The sequence below is a fragment of the Zalophus californianus genome, chromosome 7 (assembly GCF_009762305.2).
Source record: "Zalophus californianus isolate mZalCal1 chromosome 7, mZalCal1.pri.v2, whole genome shotgun sequence".
Lineage (NCBI taxonomy): Eukaryota > Metazoa > Chordata > Mammalia > Carnivora > Otariidae > Zalophus > Zalophus californianus.
The window spans coordinates 9,196,617-9,221,484 of NC_045601.1; the positions used below are offsets into that span (position 1 = coordinate 9,196,617).

The 24,868-nt window shown below is 45.3% G+C and overlaps 1 protein-coding gene across 4 annotated transcripts in view; it reads left to right on the plus strand.

Moving 5' to 3' along the window:
• Positions 1 to 271: 271 nt before the first annotated feature.
• EZR (ezrin) overlaps positions 272 to 24,868 on the plus strand; it is a 49,206-nt gene continuing 24,609 nt past the window's right edge. Inside the window, exons 1-3 of one of the 4 annotated variants that reach the window (XM_027601356.2) lie at positions 272 to 402; positions 1,794 to 1,881; positions 23,712 to 23,795. In XM_027601356.2, coding sequence (XP_027457157.1) covers positions 1,870 to 1,881; positions 23,712 to 23,795 — 96 coding nt within the window. In that variant the 5' untranslated portion in view covers positions 272 to 402; positions 1,794 to 1,869. Of the gene's footprint in view, positions 403 to 731; positions 885 to 961; positions 980 to 1,793; positions 1,882 to 23,711; positions 23,796 to 24,868 lie in introns of those variants that run through there. The other 3 variants (XM_027601355.2, XM_027601357.2, XM_027601358.2) reach the window with 3 other exon arrangements.

The window sequence follows — 24,868 nt, forward strand, 5'->3', positions numbered from 1 at the left end:
CTTAATCACTGTGCAACAAATCCTATTGGCCACCGAAGTACATGTGTTTTTGTGTGTTTTTAAAAAATTCCTCTTGAGAACCATTTGCAAAAATTTAAAATAATTCCCAGAATCTCAGTCTTTGGAGATTTTACCATAGTTTTGAGTTAGTCCAGTCAAACGAGACCACAATGTGTCCTTTAAGCAGAGCGTTCAACCGTGGAGCGTCTTCTACGCTTGTGTCCTCCTCAGCCAAATCCGAAGGCAAGGGGCTCCGACCACGTCCGCCGAGACACAGCGGCCGGGGGTTCTGGGAACCCGGCCTCGTCGTGGCGCAAGGACTACAAAATGACCTGACCACCGGGGCAGCCCAACCTTCAAATGGCCCAGCACCCGGGGCACCGTGGCCTCCGGCTCCTCCAGGTTTATTTACACTTTTTTTTTTATTTCCCTCGGTCCACTGTGGAGCAAACGATCTCCCACCTTACATCTGCTATCAGCAGTTGAACCAAATTCGGCAAAGTTCTCCGCAAGGGCAAGGGAACAGGCGGTGAAGAGGGAAAGGTCTTTGCAACAAGGAGAGGCGGCGGGAGACGCGCCCACCCGGGTCTCCGCGGCCGTCGGCGGACGCCGGGCCGGGTGGGGTAGGGTAGAGTGGGGCTGAGTGGGCGGGGGGCGCCCCGCGGGGTGGGCGTGGCGTGGTGGTGGGGGGCGCCCCAGGGCGCGGGCAGCTGCCGCAGCCATTTTGCGCGCCGGGAACACCTCGCAGGTCCGGCGGGCGGGGCGGTCAGGGGCGCGGCCCCGGGACCCCGCCCCGCCGAGGACTCTCGGGAGCGCGGGCCGCGGGCGCACTGCACGGACTCACCGACAGCCGGGAGCGCAGCGGTCCTTTGCAGGCGCCGCGGGTGAGCCGGGCGCTCGGCCGGGGTCGGGGGAGCGGAGGGCCCGGGCCGAGGGCTTCGCGCCCCGAGGGGGGACAGCGGCCGGGTTTCGACGACAGGTGTGGCTGGGCCGGCCCGCCGGGGGGGGGGGGTGGGGGGGAGGTCTGCGAGCGAGCCCCGAGCCGGTGGTCCCCGGGAAGAGCCGGGCTCGCCCCGCCGTCGGCCAGATTCGGGGTCCCCGGGTCCCGGGCTGGTGGGGTCCCCGTCCGGCCCTTGGCGCTCGGTTCTCTCTTTCGGCCCAAATCAGCGGCAGGTGACGCTGAACCTACCGCTGTGGCCGCCCCTGCTGCTCCAGACCTTCCCCTTTCGACTCTGCCCCCGGGGGTGCCCCTCCCGAAGTGCTCGCGGAGCCCGGGGCTGCGTGGGCGCGCGTCCTGCCCGCCCCCCTCCCGCCTTGCTCGGCCCGTGACCCTCTGGCCCCTCCGGGGCGGGGACCATTTTTTTTAAAAGCGTTTCTCAAAGGCTTGACGGTTGCGGTTTCAGCCCTGGGGCAAACGGTTGCTTCACAAAGTGAAATTTGGTGTCTGCTGGGCTCCCGGCTGGCTTCCTGGAAGTCCCGGGAGCACCTCGGCGTACCGCCCCGCCCGCTTCCGCGTCCCCGAGCTGGGCCCCGCGCCGCCCCCCGCCGGGCCCCCTCCCCCCCCGCCGGGCCCGCTCCCCCCCGCGCGGGTCCCCTCCCCCGCGCGGCCCGGCCCCCTCCCCGCGGGGCCCGCCCGGCCCGCGGTAATTGCAGGTTGGGCGGTGACTCACGCCGGCGCCCGCCCGGCCGGTTCTTAAGCAGCGGCGCGCGGGGCGGGCGCCGAGTGTCGGGCGCGGCGGCGGCAGGAGGCGGCGGGCTGCTGTGCGCTCTGAAGGGCTTTCCTCTGCCTCCAGGTCCGGAGAGCGGTCTCAGCTGCTGCGGCAGAGTTGTGCTTCCAGGGGACTGAGGAAAACCCGTCAGGAACCGAAAATGCCGAAACCAGTAAGTAGCCCGGTGTCGGGGCCGGTGGGGATGCTTCAGGCGTTTTTTTGCAGCGGCGGTACCTGGGCGACGTGTTGGGGCGCTTCTGGGTGGGACGGGGTTCTTCTGTCGACGGCGAGAGGGCAGGAGGGAAGGAATCCCCACTTGGTCATTGGGTGGTCCTTTTGTGGACCTCCTGAAGAAAACGACGACTGAGCTGCTTTTCGATCTACGGTCTTTTTGTTTGTGAGCGTCCGCGTCCCCGCCCCCGTAGTTTGTGGTCCTTTGTAAAAGGAAAGTTCTGTCTGCTTGAGAAGGTCTTTTAAGGCAATTTGGAAGTTTCTTAATAAGAAAAGCTGTCTAAATGACCGGAGAGTCAGGTGGCTTCCGACGACGCCCATCAACTCTTGAGTCCTTCCGTGGGTCGGAACCAAATGCGCCCCAAAGCTTCCTTTGATGCTTTAAAGGGTCTCCAGCTTAGGAGGCTCCGGCTTTCTGGCGGGCAGCTTCTTTCCAGCCCGTTTTACGCCAGGCCTGTGAAGCTGTGCTCTGTTAACCCGGGAATTTGCTGGCGGCAGCAGGATTCCTATCTCTAAACGAGGCCGAGTCGTGGACTTGAATCGCAGTCGAAGGAAGGCTGCCCTGCGCTCTGGTCGTGCGCTCCTGGTCCACATCATAAACATCAGCTGACTCAAGGGTTCGCACCTCTGTCCCCTGCATCTGATTATGTTGCTCTCAGGGTTCGATTGCTGGCCAGGCCTGGCGGGGGATAGATAGGCTTTCATTTAAGTGGTGGGAACAGGGCAGGTTCTTTGTGACCAGCATTTCTTGGAAAGTTGTATATGTGTGTACCTGCTTTGACACAGGTGAACTGTGACTAGATGTTGGGGAGAGGATTTCACATTTTTTTTAATTGTTCTGAATCATGATGGAGAAGATACCTGGATTCATTAAAAATTGCAATAAAAGACACATACGGAATTCTAGTTTTTCAAACAAGTTGGTTCTGTAGTGCTGATTTGCTACCAGTAAATCGTAGATTCTCTGAAAGGCGTTCTTGATTAATCAAGTCTTTACTGTTAGGTTGAATTATTTCTCTGTCACTGCGCTGTCAGATCCAGAAGCCAATAAAGTTTTTGCCTAAATTACATAATTACGATGATCATTCGTGATGCAGAAAATTTTTTTCCTACCCCAAATTTTTTCATTTCAAACTTGCACATGGCACCCAGGCATTACAATGCCTGTGATATAAACCTGGTGTAAATGCAGCCAGTCACTCGGGACACGGCCCTCTGCAGCCTTTCACAGAGCGACAGTCAAGACATTACTGTAGGTATGGTTTTCTTTCTTTCGCTAAGGAAACAGTTCAGCTTTTAAGATACCACCCTGAAAAAAGGCAGTAAACCAGTTTCCCTTCATTGCTTTTCTTTTTCATTTCTCAAAATGAACGAATTTCATTTTTGTTGTAGTAAAATATACATAACATATAATTTACTGTCATAACCATTTTGAAGTGTACAGTTCAGTGGCATTAAGTACATTCACCACCACCACCACCACCCATCTCTACAACTTTTTCATCTTTTGAAACTGAAACTCTCTACCCATTAAACACTTAACTCCCCAACCCCTGGGACCCACCCTTATACTTCCTGTCTCTATGACTTTGACTACTCTAGGTCCCTCATATAATTGGAATCACACAGTATGTGTCCTCTTGAGACTGGCTCATTTCACTTAGTATAACGTCCTCAAGGTTCATCCATGTTACAGGATGTGTTAGAATTTCCTCACTTTTTAAGGCTCTCATTTTTGATATCTAAACTCTTGTCAGTGGACAACTTTATGAAACAGTATGAATGGAATATTTGCTGCTTTTTCTCTTAATATTGCTTCTCGAATCACCACTTGTTAGAAAGATTGAGTGTTCGTTCATTCAGCAAGCATCTGTCCTGCGAGCTGTGTGTGCAAGGCACCGAGGGGTGAGACCAAGATTGTCTTCGGGGGGCTTACAGTCTGGAACCCAAGCCAGGACATGTGCAAATGCTGAAAGAGAAGCTGGAACATTCTGAGTGCCACCAAAAGAGGAAAAGAGGCTTAGGTCAAGTGAACACAATTAGGGAAACCATCTGATGGGGAAATGGGTGGACTTTATTGAGAAGTTATCCTTCAGCTGAGTCTTGCTTGAGGGCTGTGGGTAGGATTTGATCAGCCTGGGCACTCCAAGGGTGTGTCTGGTTTTGCTTTTCCCACAACTGCTTTGGGGCTCTACTCGTGGGACTTGCAGACTCCCAGGGAGGATTGTTTGAGGTCCAGGAGACACCACACCCTCTGTTCAGCTGATTGTTTGGTCTTGTGGGTCCTTCTCATCGGGAGAAAGGTGTGGAGGTTTGTCCACGGAGCTGGCTCAGGAAGCAGTCCTTGTGCCTCAGGTTCAGCCAAGGGTGACCTGTGGTCCCCCTTTCTCCTTATCACTACACTTGCTTTCTTCATTGCGATAGGAAGGAGGCATAGGGTGGTAGGAAAACCACAGCAGTCAAGCTTAGGAATGATGCAAGGCCAAGCTCTCTCAAATCTTCTCTCAGTTTAGTGCTGAACTGCCTTAAGGGGCACTGGCAGATGCTGTAGCTGTTCATTTCTAAAGTTTTGATGTGGAAGTTGCTAATGTAAAAGCATATTTTCCCTTCAGTTGGAAAACTGTGAAAGCATGTTCAAAATTCTGCCCTGTGCCAAAATTTTAAGATAATTTCTGAGATTACCTTGCCTCTCTGGGAATATATAGCCTTTTCCACTAAATTTTTTTTCTCTTGGGTATATATCCAGTGTGGAATAAGTCCTTGTTTCTTAGCTTCTTGTTGCAGGTTTCTTGTCAATAAAATGGGGCTGTTGGCAGTACCTAATTCATAATGTTACATGAGACAATTAATGTCCATTAAATATTTTAACAGGCACAGGATTTACTGAATATACTGATACATTTTCTAACCCCCCCCCAGTCATTTGAGGAGGACTCATGGGATGTGTTTTCTGTGTATCCCTTCTCTACCATGTGCAGATGGTGAATTAGATAGCTAAGATTTTCCCACGTGGTGGTGAGAAGTGCCGGCTAGGATTAGTCAATTGTCATCATCGCATTCTCTATGTAAGGCACAATGAGTCTATTTGCACATTCATCCATTAGTTCAGCAGGCATCTGTGTGTTACTCTGCTAAGGTGTTGAGGCTACAAAGATGAGCAGACACAGAAATACTCCCTGTCATTATGGTTTACAGTCTGGTGAGGGGGACAGACAGTAATCCTAGAATAACTTGAGTGTATATAATGGCATGTGTGGGTAGTGGTTGTTGGGGGGAGTGTTAATCAGGAAGGACAGGAAGGCACCCCCAGGAGGCGATGACTGTTTAGAGCAATGCAAGGAATGAAGAGACCTTCCTTAGGTGAAGGAGCGAGGCAAGGAGCATACCAGCCACAGGGAACAACTTGTGCAAAGGTCCTGTGGTGGAAGAGGGTAGGATGAGTTCAGGGTTCCCGATAAGGATGAGTATGGCTAGAGAGAAAAATCAGAGGCCAGCTGTGCAGAGCCTAGTAGGCCATAAGAGGACATTTTCAGGACTTAGCTCAGGGGGAAGCACTGAAGGGTTTTGATTGGAAGGAAGTGACCTGAACAGATTTGGCTTTTGAAAGGTCACTGCAGCTGCAACATGAGAATCGGTAGGAGGGAGGAGGTGCAGGCGTAGACTATTGGAATAGCCTAGGTGATAGGTGGTAATAGCATGGACCAAGGCAGTGTGATGCAAATGGAGAGAAGTGGATGTGTTTGGGAGCTCTTTGATAGGACTTGGTGATGGATTGGGGGTGTGGGGGCAGAGGGCAGTGTAAGGTTGACTTCTGGCTCCTTGCTTGCATAACTTATGATGGATGGTAGTGCCATTCACTGAGATAAGGAACCTGGAAAAGGACCAGGTGTGGGAGGGAGGGTTGAGAGTTTGGTTTGTGCTGACAAGTTTGTGACTGTCATTGATGAAAGGGGTCCTTCTTTCATTATTATAACTGCTACCTCCTAAAATATAAATACCAGTATTCTTAAACTACAGTATTTTTTAAATCCACATAAACAAAAAGTAATCTAACACCTTATGTTTCTTTGTGTGTACACTACACACACATAAAGTTAAAAGTTAGGATTAATTTAGTGCTGTGTTCTCAAACATTGGCATACGTAATTATCTGGAGACCTAAAGATTCCTGGGTCTCTTACAGTACTACTGAATCCCCATATCCAGGGCCGGGTAAGACTGGGCACCTGTGCTTTCAGTAAGCTCCCCAGATGGTTCTTCTGTGCCCCCAGACTTTGGGAACTGCTGATTTCATAAGAAAGGAGCAGTTTATATATTCTTTCCCTCAGAACCCCAACAACGCAGTGAGGCCCTCCTGATGGGGTTGATACTGGTGGTTGTGTGTAAGCAGAGACCAGAGCCCATGGTGTGTTTAGGGGGCAGCAAAACCCAGTGTGATTCCAGAGCATCCATTTAGGCGAATGTTCCTGCAGGCTTGGGAGTGGACGGATATACAGTGGCCTTCTTAAAGTTCCAGCTTAAATGCCATGGGTGCCATCATTGGCATTTGGAATGTGGCTCACGTGGGGATAAAGAAGATAGCTGGATGGGTGTCAAACTCTAGAAAGACAAGAAGCTAAGATGTCTAATTGAATCTCTCTGATTTGAACTTCTCTCTGCAGGAGTCCAGTTGCAGAGCTTAAATTTGGCAGTGACCAGTGGGCTCTCTCAAATTTTGGCTCTTTGTTTTTAAAGGGGAAGAAGAGGCGGCCGCTTTCCATTGAATAGCAGGGAAGAAAGAGATCCCGTTCCTCGTTCCTCTGTTTCTCTCCTGGCCTTCCTTCCACACTGGCCTCTCGTTAGTTACTGTCCTAAGTAGTAATGTGATTTGTAACAAAAATTTTAATCAATTTATGAATACTTAAAATTTGGGAAAGGAAAACAATATTACTATTATTGAATTGTAATTATTTTTCTTTATTTTGCTTAAACTTCTGGGTATCTTTGACAATTTGAAGATTCTTATGATGACTCAATATATGCCTGCTTTCTTACAGACATTTCACCTCTAATCTGAAGCAGTAAAATTGACAGTCTGCTTTCAAAATCAGTGAATGCATTTTGAGTTATTCCTTTATATTTTATTTGATTTCAGGGGTAACTACACTTGGGAGCCCCCAGCTACGCCAGTTAGTTTTTTTGTTTGGCTTTTTGTTGTTTTTTGTTTTGTTTTGTTTTTTTAATAAAGTAGGCTCCATGCCCAGCATGGAGCCCAAACTGGGGCTCAGTCTCACAACCCTGAGATTACAATTTGAGCCAAAACCAAGAGCCACCCAGGCGCCCCACCTCCAGTTTTTAATTTAAGCACTTGAGCAGGAGGAAAGGGAGACGGAGAAGCAGACCCTTCACTGGGGCGGGGGGCGGGGCGTAGACCATGACCTGAGCTGAAGGCAGATGCTTAACCAACTGAGCCACTCTGGTGCCCCAAGAATTAAGCTCTTATTCTAGACTTCGATAAATAGTTTATTTAGTAACCTCTATTCCTGGGGCTCGAACTCAGGACCCTGAGTCAGGAGTCACATGCTCTTCCGACTGAGCCATCCAGGTGCCCCCCCAGTTGTGTTGTGTTTTGTTGTATTTTGTCTGCTATAATGTGGTTTAGAGACTTTTGACTAAAAATGCTTAATATATAGTTAATGTATATAATTTTCCCAAATAAAAATGAAAAGCCATGTAAAGAATAGTTTCATAATTCAGTATTTAACCTGTACTTTGGCAAGTCATCTATCTTCTAAGAATCTCAATTTTTTCATGGGTAAAATGGGAGTAAAGTTTTTAAGTGAAAAGAATTCTACGTAAAATAAACAGACAAAGCTTGTGTCTATGAAATCCAAATAATTTATCTCCAGATGCTGTCTGCTTTGTGTATGTCTTGTGTACATTTTTTTTCCTGGAAACTTGCTTTACAAACATTTCGGTGTGACATGTAGCTAAAACTAAGGGTTTTAGTTTCCAAGTTGCTGTTAACCAGGCAGAGTTTGTCACTAGACCTTTCTAAGAAAAACAGCAATGTGAAATGTTTGAGTTACTTAGTGAAAGGGAACACTATTACCTCTCTCTTTCTCGGCCTCTATGTCTCCAAGAATTCCCTGGGAGGTCATATGGGTTCCTTCCTTATTCGTTGAAGCCCTGTTTTATGCCATTACATTCCAGGTGCTGGAACTATATAAAAAGAAGAAAGATAGATTGTTGCCATCAAGGGATTCTCAGTCTAATATGGGAGTCAGCTATGTAAGCAAAGAATTGCAATGCAGTATACTAAGTATGCTAATAGAGGTACATAGGGAAGAAGACTTTTAAGTGTGCTCTGGGGAGCTAGGGAAGACTTCGCAGCCAGTGAAATGCTTCAGTAGGTGTTGAGGGGTGCATAGGAGCTCACCAGTGCACAAGAGCAGAAGGGTATTTAAGGCAACAGCATTCAGTGGTCGGTTCTATTTTCCTTGGATTGTGAGTCAGAGTTGATTTCTCTAGGCTCTTAATACCTAACAGAAAAATGGTAATACTGGTTCAAAGAACATGGAAGACTGCATTAACATAATCTTTTTAATGTAATGTATTTGATAAACCTTAAAAGCAAAATGAAAAATTTCCTGACCTTGACCCAACTTTTATTGACAGATAACAGAAAGGAATAGATAATCACCTGAGGATCAAACTGCAATAGCAAGTGTAGCAGATTTTGCTTACCTTTTTGTTAACTTTGAAGACACTTTGCACCTCCTATTTTTTTTTTTTTGCCTGAAAGTCAGTTTTAGAGTGTCTATACCAAAAAATTGTCATCAGATACTATTGTAAATAATTGTTTTTACTTTGCGACGGTAATAGGCCAAGGCCAAATCTGGCTGTGACCGGTTTTTGTAGGCGCTACCAGCTAGGAATGGTTTTTACATTTTTAAGGCGTTGTTTAAAATGAACAATAATATGCAACAGACACCAAAATGGCCCCCAAAGCCTAAAATATTTATCTGGCCATTCACAGAAAATTTTTGCCAACCCCTGCTTTAGGATAAAATAATTATTGTTAAATAGGTTATCCTTATATATATTTTATGACTAAGCTAATAACATTTCCAAGCCAGATCCACATCAACTGTTCCAATTTTTTTTTTAAGATTTTATTTATTTATTTGAGAGAGCGAGAATGAGAAAGAGAGAGAGCCCATGAGAGGGGGGAGGGTCAGAGGGAGAAGCAGACTCCCCGCCGAGCAGGGAGTCCGATGCGGGACTCGATCCCGGGACTCCAGGATCATGACCTGAGCCGAAGGCAGTCGCCCAACCAACTGAGCCACCCAGGCGCCCAACTGTTCCAATTTTTTAAAATTTCTAATAAAAGAGCAAATAATCTGTTAGTTAATATTAGGTGCAGCACAGGCCGTGAGCCCGAACAGGTACCGCGAAAGCCACCATGACCTAGAGCAGGCACGGTTGGTGTTGAGGTAGTATTTTAGACAAGGCTGGTGCTCAGGCAGGTCTTTGTTCTGTAGAGAAAGTGGTAGTATCTTGTGTCGCACTTGCTAAGCCATTGTATGATGACAGATTTCTGGCGCATGGTAAAAGAAAGCAATTTGTATCTGATATTTGAGTTGAAAGGAGAAGGTTATATAAATGAGTTTTTTATCACTGACAATTTGAAATTAACTTTTGACCTATAGTCTATGAATTTCTGACTGTAGATGGTTTTATAATTAGTGCCTAATTTAGATCACTCCATCTAAAATAGAACCCCCTTCACTGTCCACCCTTGACTCTGCTTTATTTTACTTCATAGAACTTAGTTCTATCTATAACAATGTTAGATACTTAGGTTTGTTTTTGTGAGGTTTTTTTGTTTTCTTTCTTTACTGGCCACAAAGCAAGATGCACAGTGGTTAAAAAAAAATAGCATTACCGGCTTCAAGAACAAACTTTCAGTTCTTGCTTTCCTGACTTTTTTAAATTACTGCTTTATTGGTACGTAAACATGCCTGCCTCTTAGAGGGTATTCTGGGGCGAGCTTCTCAACCTCCCTGTGCCTGCCCCCTCAGCTGTGAAACACTGTCCAGGGGATCTACCACAGAGGTTCTGCCAAGGCCAGGCAGGACAGCCCAGCACCGGAAGCTCCTGGCCCTGTGCCTAGCACCTCTTCTCTGTCACCACGGAGGACAGAGTACACATAGAGGGACTCTACTTGTCACTACTAAATTCTAATCTGATTAAAAGCTTTTGTCTCATGATGGGCATTCTTTTTTCTGACTTAGCCTAATCAATAGAATTTACCTTGCTTTTTGTCCTTTTGCTACAGCATGGAAAATCACCCCCATCCCTCTCTAACACTCATTTCTTCATTAACAAATAGAGTACCTACTGTGTGCCAGGTTCTTAGCTCCTGGGAGTACACTGGTGAACAAATCCCTAACATGAAGTCAGGGAGTAATAGCAGCACTGCTGTTCTTTTTCATCCAGGTTTTGCCAAGAGGTAGAGGTACTTTTTATTCTCTCACTCTTTGTTGGGTGAAGAGTTAAAACCACTGGGCAGAATGTGGTTTGCTTTTGTCTGTTTTGCTGCTGTTGTTTGGTAAATCACTCTTGTACTGGACAGTTAGCCAAGATATTTCTCTAAGAACTTGTTTTCAAATAGGTTTGATGATAAGCAAGTCATCGTTTGCCATGCCCATGTAGATTCTTCCATCATTTCTCAGGCATTGAGGCTCAGGGACATTAATTTTTTTGAATAATATTTTGGGTATTGCACCATTACTACATGTATAGATTTCTTGTAAAATACATCTTTGAAGGAGATCTGGCCATATTCATTATTATTTTTTTTTTTTTTAAGATTTTGTTTATTTGAGAGAGAGAATGAGATAGAGTATGAGAGGGGGGAGGGTCAGAGGGAGAAGCAGACTCCCTGCTAAGCAGGGAGCCCGACGCGGGACTCGATTCCGGGACTCCAGGATCATGACCTGAGCCGGAGGCAGTCGCTTAACCAACTGAGCCACCCAGGCGCCTCTTCATTACGTTTTTAAAGAGAAAATTGAACCACAAATCACTTGGTAAAAGCTTAGAACATAAATACTACATTGGAACCACCTCTTATTTATGAAAATGCGTTATGTATATAAGTATAGTATTTTTGTTGAGGTGTTTCATTGCCTTGGTTAAATAATTAACGGATGTTGCCGCTGCTTGTTCAAGTACCTGCTTACATAATACATTGCTATTTGGGTGAGACTCTCAAGTGGGACTCAGATGGGGAGATAGGGTGGGGAAAACTTGATGTTTGTTAAGAAACTGGCCAAACAGGGCAGTTTGGAAATACAGTGTGATGACGAGGCTGCAGAGGGCATGACACAATCTGAACAATTCAACTGTAAAAAGATTTTTTTGAGACAATGGGGGATAATTGAATATTGACTGAATTTTAAAATATTAAAATGATAGTGATACGGTGGGTGTGTAACACACATGTGGGTACTCAGTTCTTTAGGGTTACATGCTGAAGTTTTTGCAGTTGAAGTGATCCTTTGGCAGCCTACGTAAAATAAGCCAGCTACACACACACATACATAATAAATGTTAGGAAGTTAATGGTGTGCAACTGGGAGAAAGTACAGGAGAGGTGGGTGGTGTCTTTTCTCTCTACTTTTGTGCATGTTCCAAATTTTACAAAGTAAATTTGTTTTTTAAAAGCACATTATAGGGGTGAAAGGGAAAGACGCTGTCATTTTTCCAGTGGCCGAACGCCTGAGTGTGGTGGGGAGGGCAAGTGGGAAGGGAAGGTCTGCCCTGGGATGTGGAGTCCCTGCGGGAGCCTGCGAACCCGCCTGATTACTGCTGACTGCTCTCCACGATCCAGGATCCCTGAGTACACTTGGTTTCGTGGGAGAGCTTTGGTGGTGTGATCAGGTGAGTGCCTGGTTTACCCCCAGATTGCACCGTCGCCTCCCACATACATATTTTATTCAAGGGGACCTCCAGTCACCATTGCAGTTGATTGGAAACCACGCAGGACTATTTGTCCCAGCTGGTTCTACTGTTCCTGTGTATTCGCAGGACCTTGGGTGGGGGTTTGTGCGGGTCCCCGTGCCCCGACTGGAAATAGGTCATCGCCTCAAGGGCAGCTTTTGCGGAGCTGAAAATTGGAAGTGAGCATAACAAAGCGTGGGGCATTCCGGGGCGGGGTTTCGGGCAGCCCTCTGGAGGCCGGCTTGCCTTCCGCGCCCGGAGAGGAGAGGACATGGGGACGGGGGGGGGGGGGGGGGGGTTGCTGCCAAGTCGTCGTCATCTCCCCCCGCCGCCGCCCTCATTCCCACTAATTATGTGCCTAGTTGGAATCCGTCCTGGACCTGACATCCTGGATCTCAATCAAGTATAAATTGAAGAGAGTTTGGTTTATTTTTTTTTAACTTAGTATAATTTCAGAAACCTGGGCGGTTGAAAGTAACTTTTGTTGACGTTTGCTTCTGTAAGCGAATTTTGTAAGCTTACTGATTTAGTCTGGATTTTTTTTTTTTAAGCTGTTAAGGCCTTGCTCTCTATTTTCCAAGATGGCAAAAGCCATCATTACAGAAGGAATGTTATGTAACACAAAATATTACTACACATGTGATCTTTTTTTCTTAAGATTTTTTATTTTTATTTTTATTTTTTTTTAAAGATTTTATTTATTTATTTGAGAGAGAAAGAATGAGAGAGAGCATGAGAGGGAAGAGGGTCAGAGGGAGAAGCAGACTCCCCGTTGAGCAGGGAGCCCGATGTGGGACTCGATCCGGGGACTCCAGGATCATGACCTGAGCCGAAGGCAGTCGCTTAACCAACTGAGCCACCCAGGCGCCCAAGATTTTTTATTTTTAAATCTCTGCACCCAACGTGGAGCTCGAACACACAACCCCGAGGTCAAGTTGCACACTCTAGGGACTGAGCCAGCCAGGCACCCCTACTGCACATTGTGATCTTAACCAGGGACAAAGATTTATCAAAGAAATTGCACAAGATTTAAGGTACGATTTATCTTAGTGCTTGGACATTTCCATTCTTTGATAGGCTTTCTCCCCCACCAGGTTAGAAAGGAAAAACCCTTCAGAGACTTCTAACTTTACAGAGAAAACAGTACATTCCAGGTGGGTAGTGAAGTCTAATCTATAGGCCTTTGATTTCCTGTATTTTATGAGCCTAGAATTAAAAATCACTGCAACAGGTGATAGCCGTCTTGGCCCTGTCCCTTTTGTCTTTAATGGGATCCTGAGTTTGTGGATATAATTAACCTCCCTTTTCAGTGAACTAAATTGGTGCTGAAGTATGTATGACACATCTAGCAAAACTGAAATCACATGTTACAGAATCAGGACTTCACAAGCCTATTAGCTAAAGAGAAAGTGACCTTGGAGTGGGGAGAAAAGAAGGGTGTAGACAGCATCTGTGTTTCTGGAAAGAAATCGTTTCTTTTGTGGAATGTGACATTCTTTGGTCATTTCTTCCCCTCTCCTAGGTCAAGGTGTCAAAGCTTGGTAGCCAGTTGGTGCCCATATTAAATCTACACATAGAGTGTATGTCATTCCTAGTGCAAAGTTGGTTCCTACTTACAGACTTTCACAAAAAAGGTTCTTTAAAATGCACAGCTGGTAGGTATGAGGAATATGATTTAAATACCCTCAGCTGATAGGAGGATGCCCCCCCAGTATGCCTCTGCGGCACAGATAGATGGAACTGGGTGAGAGTGATGACCCTTCCATTTGTAAGAGGTCTGGAAAGCTGTTTCTTCCTGCCTCAGTTCCCTCTTTCCAGAAGCCGTGCCTGAGCCCGTTGAATAGTGGCAAGCACGAAATGTTCCCAGCCCAGTTTTCAAGTAGAGGGAACTGACCTTCTTTTTAATGGGACTGCTCAGAAAAAGTTCCTTTCTAGCTCTGGGGTTTTGATTTTCTCTGGTTATAATGACTACAAACAGGACTGGTTTGTCCGCTTTTTGTCTGCAGTCCTGCCTGACAGGAAGTGGGTCTGGGGGCAGGAAGTAGCTTACTTTCAGAAGGTGGAAGGAGCCATTTACAAAGACTTGGGGTTTCATTACATGCTCCTGAAATTATGTGATGGATATTAGTTGATCTGGGCCCTTCCTTATATATCTATACTTTTACATAATTTTCACCCTGGAATTTGGAACAAACTTTTCAATTCACAATTTAAAAGCGTTGTCTTAACATTGAAAGACACAACTTTTAAGAATAACGTTTAAGAGCCATATAAATATAAACAAATATTTTTAGTAGCTGATTATCAGAAGTTGAGGCAGTTGCCATACACCTTTCTGGGCCTGTTTCCTCAGGCTTTAAGAGAAGGTGGTTAAGGGGCGCCTGGGTGGCTCAGTCGGTTAGGCGTCTGCCTCCTCCGGCTCCGGCCCTGGGCGTGATCCCAGCCTGCTCAGCAGGGAGCCTGCTTCTCCCACTCCCCCTGCATGTGCTCTTTCTCTCTGTGTTAAATAAATAAAATCTTAAAAGAAAGTGGTTAGACCAGGATAAGTTTTCCCCTCACCAAGCAGTACCCACTTAGAATCAGCCTACAAAATAGTTGGACCTTGTCACTATTTCATTTGTCAACATGTACATTTATATAACAAAAATGATATAAAATAGGGGCACCTGGGTGGCTCAGTCGTTAAGCATCTGCCTTCGGCTCAGGTCAGGATCCCAGGGTCCTGGGATGGAGCCCTGCATCCGGCTCCCCGCTTCTCCCTCTCCCACTCCCCCTGCTTGTGTTCCCTCTCGCTGTGTCTTGTCAGATAAAATTTTTTTAAAAAATGATATAAAATATAACATGTAGATACCTGAAACATGAAAGTTCTTTGGAAATCCCAAGACCCAGCTTTCATGTTAATGCCCTGCCCTATTTTATTTAAAGATTCCATTTATTTATTTGAGAGAGCCAGAGTGCGGGAGCGCGCACACATGCCCTGGAGCACATGAGCAGGGGTCAGAGGCAGAGGGAGAGGGAGAAGCAGACTCCCCGCTGAGCAGGGAGCCTGACTCAAGCCAAAGGCAGACACTTAACTTCTGAGCCACCCAGGCGCCCCAATGCCCTGCCCTATTATTGTCTGCTGCACATTGAGAATTTAACTTTGGGAGAGTTAAAGGGAGGTGAGGGGTATGTAGTGCTGACTTTTATAATTAAGTTACCTTCAAAATTCCTTAAAGTGATACTGAATTCGTTGTTAAAATGAGGTAGGTTCACACCTGATGGTGTCACAACTACTCTTGGAGTAGGAGGCAGGGGCCTGGCATACCCACCCCCATATTTCCATGTTAAAATGTAAACTCAGGTTTCCTAAAACTAAGGACTGTGCTTAACCTGAACTGAGAAGCTCAACTTGGTTTACAGTGGAGTTGAACTGGCTCATTTGTCATTGAACTTTTGTGGTTATGACCTTACTTTTCACCTGGGCAAATGCTGACCAGTGACTGCTTTTTTTATACCCCCATCTAGGAGGCATGGCGGGGGGCACTGGATTGCTTTAATCCAGAAGGATAAGGACCCAGCCTGAGGCACTAGATTGTGGCAGGTTCATTTGGTTTTTTGATAGATACTTCCTATAGGACATTCTCAGTGTTCCATTAACTGTTAGCATCAGCCCACATGTAGCCAAGTTTGAATTGTCCTGCTGTGAGGAAGTGACCACCATCACCAGGAACGGAGTATCTGGAGCTGCGTGATGGACACCAGGAGACCAGCGAACAGCCACCCCCAACATCACCCAGTCCTCTGTGACTTTAGTACTTACATTCCCAGGAATAGTGGGACCACCCATCCATGATAAATAGGAAGGTTGTAGGAGTTACTGAGAACTGTGGGTCAGCACTTTGACCTGACCTCTGTAGAAATGCTATATAGTGGTTATCAGAGTTGTCACAAGTGGACTCTTGTCAGCCCTAACATTTGATGATTTTATTATTCCTATTACTAGGCAATAAAAGGCTAGTATATTGTCCTAGTTTTGTGTAACTATTTGAAAACTTTATCACAACATGAGCTTTATATCTCTTCTGCCCATCTGTCTTCAGTGGTTTGTGGTGCTACAGACAAAGTGGTGATACACAGAATTTTTACTGAACTACCTGACCATTTTTGTTGTAATTAATTCCACACTTTCGCATTTGCAAAGCTAGGTGACCAGTTTTCTTTGGCATCTGAAAATTTTCCTGCGCCTAACAGTCAAGCCAGTTTGTTCACCGCCACTCTGTTTCTTTAATCTTGAAAGAGAAGAGCATATAAAATGATGTGATTGGGTATAGTTTAACTGTTACGATAGAGGAGCTTGAAAGAAAAGAATAGCAATATTGTAAGTTGTCATCCTTTGATTTACAGCCTTGCCATCAGCAGTATCTTATTAGTGAGATGTATTTATACTGTTACTTCTAGTTCAATGACATTGTTTTCCAGGTTTCATATTTTATAATCACTAAAGCAACATGGACCTAGTTACTAAGCTACTCAACCCAAATGTCCATCAACTGATGAATGGCTGGATAAAAGTGATATATCCATACAGTGGACTATCATTTGGCAATAAAAAAGGAAAAAAGCACTGTACAGGCTATAACATGGACGAATCTTGAAAACATGCTAAGCGATGGAAGGCAGTCAAAAAAGGTGACATGTTTATAAGAAGTCTGGAGAACAGGGAAATCTGTGGAGACAAAAAGTAGATTAGTGGTCCCGGTGCTGGAGAGGAGAGTATTGGGAGGAGTGACTGCTAACGGGCACCAGGTTTCTTTTAGGGGAGGGAAGTGTTCTAAAATTAGATAGTGGTGCTGGTTGCATAACTGTGCTGAAAACCACTGAATTGCACGTTTTAAATCGGTGAATTATGTGTAAGTTACATTCCGACAAAGCTGTTATTAAAAACACATAATGACTCAACATGAAAATCAAAATACAATAGTCTCTGTAATTATTCAGTGACGTAAACCAAAATAGCATCTCAGAAAACTTCTACAACGTTTATTACCTGTTGAGAGAATTTTCCTTGCCCCGCTCTCCTCCTTCCCCCGTTTGTGGGAGAACGTTTACTCTCCCTCCTATCAGAGCATTTCTAAGTATTTGAAAGGTCTTATCCAAATATTTGAAAGCTGTTGGAAGTTGCTGAAGTGGCACCTTTGGAAGAGAGCTGGAATGTTGGAAAACAGCCTTGACATTTTTAAGTGATTATGAAAGGTCAGGCTGTCAATGTAATCTTGGTGGTGCTTGGATAGTTCTTCTCAGACTAATTTTTGAGTAAATGGAGGTGTGATAGTATTGGGACTAATCTGTTATCAATGAATCCACTGCCTGAAATTCAGACATTTCAAAGGCAATCATTTGTATTTCCCTTTCTATCTTAAATGCTTTTCCTACTTCTTAAGTACTAAGAAAATCACTGTAAACTTTCTTTCCCCCTGCAGCGTTCTGGCCACACAAAAAAGAGCTGATTGCCTTGTCTGAGGAGACAGACCCACTTGCTTTCCTGTAAAGTTTGTGGAGGAATTGGTCTTTTGAATGTTTCTTGTCTTGGTCTTTAGTATGGTATAAGTTAATTCTGTAAAACTTGTGATTAGAGTAATCTTAAACCAAGTTCATTTAAAGTATCTCAGAAGGAAATGGGCACTTCCCCAAGGAAAAATTACAGGACTAAATTTATTTACCAAAACAAGGGAAAGAACTGGGAGGTAATTTGGCAGCCCAAAACTCAGTAGTCACACATGGGTTAGAAGTAAAACACAGTATTTCATTGTCAGCCCTTTTTCATATCTCTGAGACTCTTAGAAGGCATTTTAGATACTATTTTGATAAACTGGGAAGGCGCACCTGGGTGGCTCAGTCGTTAAGCGTCTGCCTTCGGCTCAGGTCATGATCCCAGGGTCCTGGGATCGAGCCCCGCATCGGGCTCCTTGCTCAGCGGGAAGCCTGCTTCTCCCTCTCCCACTCCCCCTGCTTGTGTTCCCTCTCTCTCTGTGTGTGTGTCTCTCTCTCTGTCAAATAAAACCTTAAAAAAAAATTAAACTGGGAAGATTCAGAAACCATGTTTTCTCTACTGGTCCTTTGGGATAGTCCGTGGAAGAAACTTCTGTGGGTAGAAGGGTCCCAGGGGATCCTGACTAGGATGACATCCTGGGATTTTGTGACAAAGACATTAACACAGCAAAAACACTCAAAAGTCTTTCTGTTAAAGAGAAAGGAAACAACCAGCCTTAACTTATGTGACCTCAAAATAGCCCCTTTGTATCACTTCTTTGTCCCTCTCCCTGTGAAGGTCAGATGATGTTCCAGAGAACAGCACAGCCACTGACTTGGATGGTGTCAGAAGCCATTCAGATAATTTTTAGGTCCTAGAATGTTACATTTGGGAGATCCCTTAGAGATCAAACGTTTCCAGTTACAGTACTTAATTCTACAAATGAGGGCAAGTGGCTTTCTGCAAGATACAGACCACTGGGCAGGGGCTGGCTGGGATGCCTAGGGAGGTGGGTCCTCTGGCCGCCTACCTGCTGTCAGTCCTGTGCTCATGATTGCTCAGTTGTTTGGGGGAGTAAGCAAAGAGGACAGTAGATTTATAAAAGTATAAGTTGTTGCTGAGTTTACTTAAAAAAACAGATTGTGGTTTAACAACTTTACATTCTCTTATTGGAAAGAGAGATGTCTGTTGCATTGGAGCAGTAAAACCTGTACTACTCTGTGTCCAGCCAGAGTTGCGTTTTTTCTCCTGGAAATGTGAAAACAGGTGTGAGCTTGTCTTTCCCCATGAAGACTATCTCCTGGCCAGCTTGTAATAGTATCACAGTTAGCTATTTTTCTCATGAGTCTTTGCAGTCCATCCATACCTTCCCTAAGACGGAGTCGTAGACCTCCCTGTCCTCATGGCTCCAGCTTTAATTGCACCCCCACACCTCCCCTTGTGCTGTTGGACTCTAGACCTAGCATTTCAGCGGCAGAAGGGCCTCAGGACTTCTAGTCCAAACCCTTGGTTTGCAGTTGGGGGTGAGGCCCAGTGGGAGGAAGTCCTCAGGCTGCAGCACTAGCTCTCAAACCCAGGCCCTCTGGCTGCATTCTCTTGCCTCTGGTTCAGTGATCCCTCAGTTGAGCTGGTCCTCACTTGCATGGCTTTAAAAAATACAGATTCTCGGGCTAAGGCCCAGAACCTCGGGTATTTGAAAGGCTGCTCTGGGGCCCATTTGGAAACAACTGTGGTGAATAGGAGCTATTCGATGCCCATCTCTGTTTGCTCTGACTCCCTTTGTCGCAGGGCCCCCCTGGTGCCCCGGGCACCTGGTAGGTATTTGGTCCTTGTAGAGTGAGTGAGCCCTAAAGGCATGCCAGTGCCCGCCAGGGGCGGGCTGGGAACAGTGAAATGAAGCTATTATGGTTCATTGGCTTGCAATGTCACAGTCTTGAGCTGAGCTAACTCGTAAGAACAGCAGAGAATTTTTTAAAGAGTAGATTATTAAGCAGAGGGAGGACAGAGACAACATTACAGTTAGGTTTTCATTAACTTCATTAACTAAGGCATAGATAGGTTTCTTTGTTAAATTCCCTATCAAATAACCTATGCATTCTCTAGAGGTGTGGTGCATGTACTTGTTCAGTACTGTTCAGTAGTCATGGTCATGGAAAAAAAACATGCATAGCATTTTGCTTAGATTTAAGAATTTTTACTGGCCATTTTTGTACTTATTTTAGAAATAAAACTTAAGTTCATTCCGATTTTTGTTTTTAAAACCTTTCAGGCACCTGGGTGGCTCAGTCGTTAGGCGTCTGCCTTTGGCTCGGGTCATGATCCCGGGGTCCTGGGACCGAGCCCCACATGGGGCTCCCTGCTCCGCGGGAAGTCTGCTTCTCCCTCTCCCCCTGCTTGTGTTCCCTCTCTCGCTGAAGATACAGACCAGCAGCATATACTGATATTCTAGCAATCAAAAAACCCTCCTGTCTTACTGAAATGAAAACACATCCTCTACTAAGCTAGTTCACTGGGACAAAAAGAAGAAAGATTTTTCTGCTAAATATGGCCAATTTGGAAAATAGAAATTATACTCATTAGAACCTCATTTCCCTGCATGGCTTCAGGCATCTTCATTAATGTGTTGTGACTTGGGTCTAAGACAAGTCCTCTTATTCTAAAATTCTGACATAGTATTATAGCAGGAGGAAGACCTCATTATTTTTAATCTGTGGAGTTTAAAAACCTGTTGTTAACTCCATTCTCTAACCTATTTATGAATTCCCATTACACATAGTGGGATACAGTTAGGTCTGGTTCCTTTTATGTTCTAACGTTTTAGGACTTTCGGTATGGCTTTATCTTTTTTAGCTTCAGTTGGGGTAGCATGTGGAGGAGACCTCAATTAAAGTACCATTTACAGTCAGCCACACTGGTGTGTGCACGCCCGTGTGCACACGTATGTGGTGGACGTACATGAGCAAAACTAAACTTTAATCACCATCATCATCCCCAAACAAAGAATGTTTAAAAGGTTTTCAGCGTTTTGTCAGGCCTAAGAGAAACACTGCCTTTTGGGGTTCGATTTTCAGTGACTAACTGCATATTCTATATACACACCCGTACCACAGGTTACTGTGGGATCTTGTTGCCTTCAGCAAATAGTTGCCTTTGATAAGAAGTGTGATCTGGGGGTAATTACCAAGACAATAAAAATTGCAAAACACGCATTCTTTCTCCCATCCTTTGCACACGGTTTGGGTGTGTGTGTGGGGGGTAGGTTTTAAGCCTGTGGACCTCTGGTTTCTTGGTAGGACCATTCTCACATTTCCCATGCTGGACCATACAAGCCTACTTTATTTCTGTGGCCCCGTTGCAGATATGAGCGTCAGCTCCCATCCAAGTTCTAAAAACAGTTGCTTACCATGAAAACTCAAGACAAAGATAATGAAAGTGGGGGGAGGCGCCTGAGCAGCTTAGTTAAGTGTCCGACTCTTTATTTCAGCTCAGATCTTTGCTCTGGGCATGGAGCCTGCTTAAGATCCTCCCTCTGCCCCTCCCGACCCTGTTTGCTCACTTGAGCTCTCGAACACACCCTCTCTCTGTCTCAAAAAAGGAGAGTTGGGATTTAGATAGGTTTCCCTAATTGCTAAAATCTGATGTCTTTTAAAGCCCCTGGATAAGTGGACCAAAATATGTATATAAATGGTCCTGTCATCTGAGTAAATGCTTAAAAATTGATACAAGTTTATGCTGTATTTCATTATTAAAGATCCATAAAATTGATAATCTTAACAGGGTTTATAAACATGGAACCCTTTAACCTGCTTCTGATGAAGGCAGTGCCCTGCTGTGGTCCTTAGTCTGGGTAGCAACCTCCCTTCTCCTCAGAGCATGTGGAAATGGTAGGGGGCACTTTTAGATTCCCCCGGTGACTGCGGACACCTGTGTTTAGTAGGCGGGCTCAGGGATGCACTTGAGATAGTCTTGCAGAAGGAACACCTGCGCCCAGAGTGCCGGTCATGCCCCCTGTGGGAAACCTAGTAAGGGTAGTGACCAGTCCAAGAACGTGCACACCCGTGACTCAGAGCAGCTCAGCTGCAGGCCTCCAGCCTGCCGTCTCTCGCGGGTTGTTCAAGTTCATGAGTTCTCTCATTTCAGCAGATTGTAGAGCTATATATTGATAAAATTAACTTGACTTTAATTTTAGGGGCATTTTTGAAAATAAAAATTGTGATATGTCCCCAAATCAGATCTGGGAATTACAGGGCCAAGGGACCAAACAATGGAGAAAAACCTGTGTCCTGTTGTTTGTCCCAGTTCTGTTTGTTATTGCAGTGCCAGAAAAACTCAACCTGATCGTTAGGTTTGCCATCTTTGTTTGAGGTAATATACCAGGCTTCATGATAGCCTGTGGGTGTTGGAGCTCACAGAAAGAATTCTCTGGGAAGACCAGACCAGCTAGAACTGGGCAGGATGGCCATGTTGGAGCAGTGGATCGCAGATTAGGTCTTGGTGGTGGCAGATGTAGTTTATAGAGGTTACGCAGACCTTTTCATCATACTTAGTTTACCCTTTACAGACTACTGGCTTGTTACATCCATCCTCTTATTTGCTTTTTCAAAGAGTTGTGTTAGCTTTGAGTCAAATGTGAAACTGATGCAAACCTTAGAATGGTTTTTTCTATATTCCTGTTAATCAGTTTGCAATCAGTTACTCAGCAAAGTGTATCAAAGACCCTGTATTTGTAAGCCCCCCCCCCAAACCTTAGTTTTGGGTGTGATGTGTCGCTGTGGGCTTATGAGTGTGTAATTGGAGCTGCATTTGTCCCCTGGAATATTTGACTTTGGAGCTGATTTTTCATTTCTGATATGTGCATTTGGAACCATAATTGAGAAAGCTGTTTATCTTTTATGTTTCATAACAGCCATTTTGTGATTTTTAAAAAAAAAAATAAATTATTGCCAGCATGGAAAAAAAAGAAACTTAGGTTTTTATATTTTAATACAATTGAAGAATTTAAAATATGCCTAATCTTTTTGTAAACTTGAGATTAGAGGGGAGACTTTTCTTGAAATCCTGGAAAGTTATACCTCACTTCTCTTTACTGTCAGCCAGAGAACCTTTAAAAGACAGTGGGTTTGTGTCAAAGTATCTCTTAGTTACCAGTCTTGAGGGTTAGAAGAAAAAATCCATGAAGATGGATTTTGTTCCTAAAGTAAGAACTAGTGTGGGCGCTGAATGTGTGTCTTGCGCCGGCTGGACACTTGAACCTCTGTCAGCTAAGTCTTAGTCCTATTACTGTGTTCCCGTGGTATTTACATCTGAGGCAGGAAGAATTTAGGGTCGATGTCTATCCAGCTTCTTACATATTTCACTTTAAAAATGGTGAAAAGCAAACATTTCTTAATCTTAAGCATTACTGTTGCTGTGTGGTTATGGTATTTTCCTTTGGGACAGTGATGTTAAGTAGATTTGTCTGCTTTTCATATGGCTAGTAAATTTGAGTTTTCTCAAGTGATAAATTTTGAAAACTACCTTGAAGTGAATTTTTTTAAACAAACTCGATGGGAATTAGAGACCTCTTTAAGGCCCCTCTTCACCCCCACTTCAGTTCCTTGTGACCTGACCATCCCATGATGCGTCCGTCCCCACATTTTACTTCCGTCCTCTGCCTAGAGGCTCTCACAGGTTTGCAGTGAGGGGGATGTGTACCATTTTGCTTTTCATGTCTTTCATTCCTGAAGCAATTTTCCATGCTTCTACCTTCTTCATAATTGGCATTTTAAATTACTATAGGATATGCTCTTTGATGGGTCTTTAGTCATCTGACCATTTTCTCTTTTCACTGTTTAGTTTCCAGTGTTTCTAAACAGGCTGGTATGTTGTTCCTTCTCTCCTTTCACTTACTGTGTTGGTCTGAATTCTTGAGGAGGCTCACCACCCCACTGGGGCCTTCCTTGGCTGTCGTGAGGGTCAATACAGGTTGGTACATGGAGAAATACGTAATTGGTTATCAAAGTATTTTGTAGGAAAACAGCCTAGACTGAAGTGTGAATGTGCTTTATTAAAGCAAAGAGGGCATACCTTTGAGTCCAAACTGTGCAGTGCTGAGACTCAGCAGCTGTCTGCCATTGGCTTCTGTGTGTGTGCACGTGTGTGTTGTGACAGCACAAGAATGGGTGGAATTTACTCTTGCCATGTTGCTAAGTAGCTTTGAGTTTTTGCGGAAGGCTCAGATTATTATGAGAAAGGAACACTCAGTTAAGTATAATGCATTTTGTTCTGTTTTTTAGATCAATGTCCGAGTTACCACCATGGATGCGGAGCTGGAGTTCGCCATCCAGCCAAATACAACAGGAAAACAGCTTTTTGATCAGGTTGGTCTCTGTGAGCTTAGGAGAGAGAACTCCCATTTAGGAAAAAAGTTTTTTCAAATCTGAATAATTTTGCTGAGTGTGTTGGTTTGCTGCTTCTCTTTGTAGAGGAGTACATTTTCCCCTCCTTCCAGGGGGTTCACACTGTTGTAAAAACTGCAGGAGTAGAGTGTTCACAGCCGTGTGAGAGGAAATTTAGGGAATGCTCTGAAGTCTTTATCAGCACAGTGCTACATCCAAAAGCTCTGGCTCCCATCCCTCACCCCTAGGGGTCTTCATGGTCACTGCAGCCATCTCCTGCCATCTGGTCAGCAGGTCATGGTGCGGTGAGGGCCAGACACTGCCTGAGATGAGAGCCCAGCTGGAACCGGGCAGGCCATAGGTTCCATGTCCAACTGCAGCATCCATGAACTCACTCAGGTGTCAGCAGATGCTCTTCCTTGAGCTGAGCTGGGCAATAGAGCACATCTACATTTCCTGAATATTTCTTGCTGAGGCCTGAAGGTGAATGCAGAGTTTTGATAATCATGAGCCACCAAGAAAGCTGTGATAACTCTTCATTTAGAACAAGATCTGCCTCTCTGAACTGAGTAAATTCTGCTCTGGGGCCAAGGATCCAAGAGGGCAGCAGGAGCAGACATGAATTTACAAGTCCCTTGAGCTATAGCCTGCCTCCCTGAGAGGTCCCACTAATCGGAGAGGTGATGGTCTGTACCCTAGCACCAAACCCAGAAATGGGAGTGGGTGCTAATGGGAAATGTGGGAGATAGAATTCCAGCAAATTTTAAAAGGTATTGGTGATTCCCTGCCATGCTTGATGATCCCTCTTTCTCTTATCTGCCAAAGTGCACACCTAGTAGGTTAACCCCACCCCCACCCCCCACCCCCCGTGTGCTGGGCCAGCTCTGTTCAGCAGCCCCAGGGGCCAGCACTGGTGCTGGTGTGTCCCCGCTGGGCCTCCTGCGATAGGCGGGGACACCTTCTCAGCTCTCCTTGTGCTGCTGTGGTGAGGTCATCCCTGGCTCTGCCTTACCCTCTAAGGATAAAGGCATCTACTGCTCTGGGTGAGGCTGGAC